The sequence below is a fragment of the Bidens hawaiensis genome, unplaced genomic scaffold (genome assembly GCF_021521415.1).
Source record: "Bidens hawaiensis isolate Kalapana, Puna unplaced genomic scaffold, B.hawaiensis_p1.1 tig00016386_1, whole genome shotgun sequence".
NCBI lineage: Eukaryota > Viridiplantae > Streptophyta > Magnoliopsida > Asterales > Asteraceae > Bidens > Bidens hawaiensis.
The window spans coordinates 193,722-201,715 of record NW_027492503.1 but is presented as its reverse complement, the minus strand read 5'-3'; the positions used below and the strand labels follow the sequence as shown (position 1 = coordinate 201,715).

The following is a 7,994-nucleotide window of genomic DNA, read 5'->3' as shown; positions in this document are numbered from 1 at the left end:
TTGAGCTTTGAAAAGTGTTAATCTTGATCTTGCATATGCGTGAAAAAACAGGTTTGGTCAGATTCATGAGCTTGAGGAATTGAGAGGCCAAGCTTATGAAAATTCGAAAATTTACAATGAGAGGACCAAAAGGCTTCATGATGCCCGCTTGAAGGACCACAAACAATTCCAAGTGGGCGATCGTGTTTTGCTTTACAATTCTCGCCTTCGTTTATTCCCCGGGAAGTTGAAATCCCGATGGTCCGGCCCCTTTAGTGTGAGGCAAGTATTTGAATACGGTACCGTTGAGATCGGCCATGAGGATGGACGCATCTTCAAGGTGAACGGTCATCGTTTGAAACAATACTTGGGTGAGCCGGTCGAGGTTGCTTTGGAGGTTCTCGCCCTCCACCCCATGAAATAAGTTTGGGGAGTGTGAGTCTAGCTATCGACTCCTTCAAATTTAGCACGTTTAGGAATTTCGTAGTTTTTTTTATGTGTTTTGTGTTTCTTTGTGTTTATGTTTATTTGTGTAGTACTTTGTTAGTGTGTAGACTATCTCATGGATTGTATTGTGGATTTGGTTCTTTTGTTATGTATGGATTTGATATTGTTGTGTTTATTGAGCATGTCATGGGCATGTTTTGGTTTATTTTGTTTTGCTTTGGTTGCTTTGCCAGGTTGGTTGTTAGATGCTCACGGTCGCATGGTCGGGTCTTTGGATTGTCACATTGCCGAGTCTTGGGAGTCACCTTCTGGCAGCTTTCTGAATTTCAGGGGAGTTTTTCAGTTCTCTCTTTTGCACTTTACTTTTATAGTTTTTTGTTGTACATCGAGGGTGTTGTAAAATTCAAGTGTGGGGAGGGAATTTGAACTTCGTTTGTCTAAAATTAATTTTTTTTGCAAAACTTCTAAATAAATTTTTGTAACAAATAATAACCATTAAGCAATTTTTAATTCAAACTTTAATTGCATTGTCCTGAAGCACAAATCTTTAAGACATTCAAGCCGAAAATCTTTAAAAAGACATACCTTTAAACATGACAAACAAAAAGATTCACATTCTTACTTTGCAAAAATTACCCATTCCGCCCGTTTCCGTGAGTTAGCCTCGTCAGTTGTTTTTGCTCATGTTTTTGCGGGCAATTGAGTGAGCCGGGTGATTATTGCAAGTAGAACTTGTTTTTGGCATGCATTTCAAACCATATACACATACATAGCATAAACCATTTGAGGAATTTAGGATAAACCCATGTCTAGCCATTTTTCACCTATATTTCCCTTACCCACATTATTCCCCTAGTAGCCCATGTTTAGCCTTTTCCCGTGTTTTTTTCTTTTTCGCCCTATTTTTATCACCCACTTAGCCATAAAGCCTTTTATTTTTCACCCATTTTTGGTTAGAAATCCGGTTCAGCTAAGTTAGTTTGTTTTTCATTTCATTTTCATGTATTTTATCACTTGGGAATATTAGAAGCACAATGCTATCTCCCAAAGTGTTTTATTAGTTTGTATCATTTGTATAGTCTTTATGAAAAAAAAAAGAAGCAAAAAAAAAAGAAAAAAAAATGTTGCAAGAAAAGAAGAGAAGAATAAGAAATTTGGTTCATCCCATATTGATGAAGTTTGATTTCAAAGAGCAATTTTTGGTTCGTTGGCTCTCGGTTTGTTTAGACCACTTGGTTTAGTTAGTAGTTACTTTTTATTTATAGCTAGCTTAGTTCCGGATTTTCTAGCATTTTAGTCACTTTTCCCAAAAATTCCTCACCCTAACTCTAAGCCAAATTACAACCCTCAAGTACTCGTGTTTTATGCTATGTATGTGTCGGTTAGATTTGAGCCTTAAACAAGCCTATGCTTTGTATGGTCATCGTCTTGGCATCGAGTGTTCTCAACATACAATATTACATGTATGATCACTAAATATAGCCGAGTGTATGAGTGAACATTGTGAGGTTTGCAAGGTGGGAATGTGATGGCAACAAATGTAATGTTCTTTAGACTATGTCTTCATTTTTAATAGGCTTGTTGGAAACATCAATAGTGCTTGCTTGTAAATATTTTAAAAACTTTGAATGATTATTGCTTGCGGGTTATTTTTGTTTTTGTGGAGTTTGTTTCATTTGCTTGAGGACAAGCAAAGTTCAAGTGTGGGGATGTTTGATGTAACACAAAGTGTACACATTTTAGCATCAAATTATCCTTTTACTTTGGTAAAACTCCATGCAAACTCGTTGTATTTAGTAATTAATTGAGTTATTTATGAATTTGCAAGTTCGGGCGCCCGCCCGACGAAGAAACGATGAAAAGATGGTGTTTTCGGACAAAAAATCAAGAATCTGCCCAAAGTGCATGACCATGCTAAGAAAGTGCATGATCATGCTGCAGGTGCATGACCATGCTAAGGAAGTGTATGACCATGCTGACCAAGCTGCACCATCATGCGCTTTTAGTGCACCACCATGCACCTTTATTGGAACCCGTGCACATCTGATACCGAGCCAAAGTGCATGACCATGCTATGGAAGTGCATGACCATGCACCTTTATTGGAACCCGTGCATAACTGATACCGTGCCAAAGTGCATGACCATGCACCTTTATTGGAACCCGTGCACATCTACGGTCGTGCCAAAAGTGAAACTGCACCATCATGCACTTTTGTGCACCACCATGCACTTCCGAGTGCACGAGCCCGTGCACTATCCGATGCCGAGGACAAGACACATTAATTTTGAAAGTGCACTAGCTAGTGCCGGAAATGCACGACCATGCACTTTTTGTGCATGACTGTGCACTTTTGTGGAACCTCCAACTCTTAGCCGCCGAAAGTGAAAATTTGACTTACCCAAAATAGTGCACGACCATGCACTTTTTATGCATGACCATGCACTTTGACCAGAAGGTTATAAACACTTGTTTTCACTTCATTTTAATGTGTGGAGCCTTGGTGATTCTCTCTCAACTCTTGAAAATTATGTTTTGTGTTTCTTAAGAGTTTGAAGGCTTCCACCATCCTCAAGATCCATCATTCCATTCTTCAATCCTTCTTTGATCTTAGTTTACTTCCCATTGTTCTTGAACATGTTTTGTAAGCTTATTTCTAGTTTGATTGTAGTTGTATTAAGCCTTATGGGCTAATTACTTTTGCTATCTAGACAATGTTGAAACTCTTATTAATGTGATATATTATCTATGCATGATTTTGGTAAAGTGGTTTTCTTTCAAGAATATGGTTGAATTTATAAGTTGATATTGATGGTGTTCATGCTTGTTATGTTACATAACCTTGTTAGTTTTGTAAATGTTTAGGCATTCATGTTGTAAAACTATGTTCTAGATGTTTGTTTGTAAACTTTGAATGTTCATGAAATCTTTGTTTACATTACTAAGTTAGGAATGACTAGTAAAAATTAACTTGGTTATATAATTATTGATGAGTATGAAACCCTACACTTAATATTGGAAAATTGATGAGTGTTGTTATGATTCTTGACTTGGTGATGACTTGCTAGTTAAAGTTTCAAAAGTTTATATTAATTTCATGAATTTGGCTACTTTAGAGTAATCTTAGGTGGTTAGAATGTTGTTCATGCTAGCTTTCCTTTGATTATGAGACTTTGTTGTTTTGACAAACAAGTTAGTCTATGTTTGTCTCTTTATTGAAAACCCATCATGATGATTATTTGCTAGTATTAGGTTGCTTTATTGTAATCTAGTATTTATGTTTAGATTCATGATGTTTTACCATGTTATTGCTATTTTATCATATTAGTAGAGTGGATTCATGTCTAGGTAGTTCGTTGGATTGATTATATTCTTGTGTTTTTACTTGCTTATTTTCATTGTATGCAAATTTAGTTAATTAAAATTCAACTTAAGATTTACTTGTTCGGTTGGTCATTTACAAAGATTTAATACTAGAAATTTGTCGTGTCCATGGATTGATACTCGGTTCTTACCGACACTTTATTACAAACGATAGGTACACTTGCCTTTCGTGTGTGGTTTAGTTGTAGGTGAAAACATATTTTAAAACCCGATTTGTGTGGAACTTTTATTTAAATTTTTATATATATATTCACACACGTCATCAACCCTATGTTATGTTAACACATCGTCGGTGTTCGCTAACATGTCGCCGGCGATGAGATACCAAAGGGACAAAGTTAGAAACTTGAATTTGGGGGGACAAACTTGAAACCACATTCTATAAATGGGCTATTTTGAGAATTTTCTCCCCGTTATATATGCAGGTTATGTGGCTTGTCGTTGAGCTGACAACGTGTTTTTCTTCTCCGACGAGTTGGCTTCCTAGCATGCATATCTTTCTAATTAATTGGTCACTGTCACAGAGTAAGTACTAAGTAGTGTATTTGGGTTTTGCCCATTAAATTATTAATAATGTGAACTGCGGTTTTCGTCTCTACGGTTTGTCTAAATTTGCGGTTTTAGTCCGGTAGTTTTAAATTTGTGATTTTCGTCCCTGTGGTTTCATTTCACTTGCAATTAAACCCGAATTTATTAACCCCGTTAAGTTTGGTCGATAAACCCTTCAGCGTGTCCCTCACGTGAGGGGCAATTTTGTCTTTTTTCTCCCCAAATACACCCCAGCCCCTCACGTGAGGGGGCTTGCGAATTAAGACTAGGGTTTATTTGGAGAGATAAAGGACAAAAATGCCCCTCACGTGAGGGACACGCTGAAGGGTTTAACGACCAAACTTAACGGGGTTAATGAATTCGGGTTTAATTGCAAGTGAAATGAAACCACATGGACAAAAATCACAAATTTGAAACTATTGGACTAAAACCGCATATTTGGACAAACCATATGGACGAAAACCGCAGTTTACTCTTAATAATAATAATAATAATAATAGAACTTCTGTTATGTTTATGTGGTGTCTTAAAATTATCATTTTGGATTAATAGATTATTTTAGACTTTTATAGTACAATACTTTTATTTAACTATCAGTTTTACTCCAATCTCTTAACGTTATCCACCATGTGTGAAGACTTGTTTGACATAATACCGTATGGTTGTAAAATGTAAACGAACTGATATGAAAGCCCGAACAACCATTCGGCGGGAATTTCGTTTATGTGCTTTAGTTATAAATGAATGAGTATGAACAAAAAAATTTCGTTCAGTAAGCTTAATGAATGAACACAGACAGAGGCCACGTTCGTTCAATAACCCTAATTAAATGGTGAAAATTTAAAGTATTAAAATCCAATAACCCTAATTAATAATCTAATTATAAATTTGATGTGGCTCAATGGTAATGCGCTCACTTTACTAGTGAGAGGTAGGGGGTTCAAACCTCACTATCACCAATTTATATGGGAGATATGAGGGATGACCCTGGCTTGCCAGGGTTCGAGTCTTGATCTCACCCGGTTTTACGGCTCCTTGCTGTCGTGCCGTTTGGCGGGCGTGGGGGTCGGGTTTTATCCGGGGAATCCCTCAATAGGTGAACCGCTAGGTGTTTCGTCCGTCCGGACTTGTGGCCGGCCCGAGCTACCTTTAGCTAATGAGGGCCGCGTACAAAGTATCCGACGTTACTTAGTTGGTCGTTTCAAAAAAATATATTAAAAATCTAATTGAAGATGTCTTGAGTCAATTGCTGGTAACACAATAAAACCAAAATGTCTGAATCCAAACTAATATTCCAAATATATGAATTTTTTTGACCGGCAATGTCCCTGTAATACAATATATAATTATGATATTATTAAATCTTATAAAAATATAATAAAATACGTATTTGATTAGTATGCAAGTATTTAACCACTCATCCTACCCACCTCTTTGGTGACTGGTGGTTGCCAAAGAAATATGAATGCCATTTGCTTATTTAAACATCTATCTTCACTTTCATTTTTCATCTCTCTCCCTCTCTCTACACTAAAGAGTAAGAACTCACTCTTTCCTTCTTCATGGTTTAACACATAAATATTGATAAGGTTAAAGTTAATTATTTGATTTGGATGATGTGTGCAGTGGGATCAGAAATGGTGATAGTGGATGATAATATCCCTTTTCCTCCACAGATCACAACCACCAAGCCTTTGTCTTTGCTTGGACATGGTATACAACTATATATTAAAAACTATAACTATATGTAGTTAAATCAACAAATAAAATCTTGAATTATAACTTATGATGTATTTTTGACTCTTTCTTTTTGTTGGTTGAAACAGGAATTACAGACATCGTGATCCATTTTCTACAAGTTAAGTTCACGGCCATCGGTGTCTATATCGATCCCGAGATCGTCTCTCATTTGCAAAAATGGAAGGGTAAATCAGGAGCCGAGTTGGCTGAAGATGATGACTTCTTTGATTCTGTTATTTCAGGTAAATTTCAACTTAATTCAAAACTAATATATGTGTAGTTGATATTTCATTTTTATAACTATATATGTTTTAAAGAATTGAAACAAAAAGAAAATGATGTTGCCATGTTGGTAAATCATATTTTCTCTGTACAATTAAATAACTGAAAATCAGATCTCTTTGCTTTGATATATGGTAATGATAAAACATTAATAACTATCGTAATATCTAAAATAGAGATATATTAAATATTAATGACTAACAAACAAACTCAAAAATAATTAATATACTCGGTTGACAATTTATTATTATTATTATTATTATTATTATTATTATTTGATGATTGTGAATCTATGCAGCACCTGTGGATAAATACTTGAGGATTGTGTCGATCAAAGAGATCAAGGGTGCACAATACGGGGTACAACTCGAGACCGCAGTGAGGGAACGATTGGTAAATGATGACAAGTACGAAGATGAGGAGGAGGCTGCCCTCGAGGAAGTTGTCGAGTTTTTCCAGTCAAAATACTTTAAAAAGGATTCAGTGATTACATATAGCTTTTCGGCAGCATCAAACACCGTTGAGGTAGGTGTCACACCTACCTTAATATATAGTGTAGGGTATTGGTGGGGCCCGTGAGACATACATGTTTAATATGTGTTGTTTGATGTTTGCTTTGATAGATTGGATTTTCAAGTGAAGGGAAAGAAGAGCCAAAGACAATCAAAGTAGAGAATGGGAATGTGGTAGAGATGCTAAAGAAATGGTACTTGGGTGGCACCACAGCTTGCTCTCCAACAACCATTTCATCTTTGGCTAACACTTTGTCTTTGGAGTTGTCTAAATAGTAATGGTTATTTAATCCTCTTTTGTGTGTATCCCTGATTTGGATGATTCAAAATAATAATTTACTTTCGAAATTTAGGTTGATTTAGGTATGTTTTAAGTTGGAATTAAAGTATGTTTAATTAGATATGTCTAATTGAGTAGACCCATGTGAGAAACAAAGTATGGGCTTATAGAGAATGGACCACATGAGCAGGGACGAAGTTTTATAATCCACCACCCCTTTTTGACTCGGTATTGTAATTTTACCCGCGTCAGCCAAAATTATTGAGCCTAGCTCTCCCGTCTATAAAATGAAAATTTTTATATGTATTGAGTATCTCCCCGTGTTTTCGTCTAAGATTCGTCACTATACACGAGTAACGATCGGTGAACTACAAATGTTGATTTTCATGGATCTGGATAGTTGATTTGCATTTTGATTGATCATTGGTATTCTTGTGGTAATAGGTATTGTATTTTAGAATCATGTAACTTACATTGAGGAGACAAGTCAATCTTTATATGTTTAGTGGATGCATATGTTATTCAGTTAGTTGAAAGATAACTTGTTTTAAGCTTGTTATTCCATAGAGTTGGAGCCTCAATTGCTTGCGTATGGATGTGAGCATTGCAATAGGCAGCCGTGGACCGTGACAATGAAAAAAGATGAGACAGGTCACATGATGAGAACTTGGGACAATGTCCTAAAGACACTGGATGATTCATTTCATTTCACTAACAATAGGTTGATATGTCAATTGATGAATCTTGTTGATGAAGAAATGATGCACGTACAACCAAGTTATGGTCAATTGGTCATACCTTAAAGAGCACCAAAATGCTCAT

At 36.1% G+C, this 7,994-nt stretch overlaps 1 protein-coding gene across 1 annotated transcript; it reads left to right on the top strand.

Annotated features, from left to right (window-relative positions):
• The first annotated feature begins 5,933 nt into the window (after positions 1–5,933).
• On the top strand, positions 5,934–7,258 carry LOC143551396 (chalcone isomerase-like protein 2). Its single transcript, XM_077041843.1, has 4 exons — positions 5,934–6,071; positions 6,185–6,340; positions 6,679–6,905; positions 7,004–7,258. Exons 1-4 carry the CDS (start codon positions 5,972–5,974, stop codon positions 7,166–7,168), a joined length of 648 nt encoding a protein of 215 aa, XP_076897958.1. The 5' UTR covers positions 5,934–5,971; the 3' UTR covers positions 7,169–7,258.
• Positions 7,259–7,994: the final 736 nt, after the last annotated feature.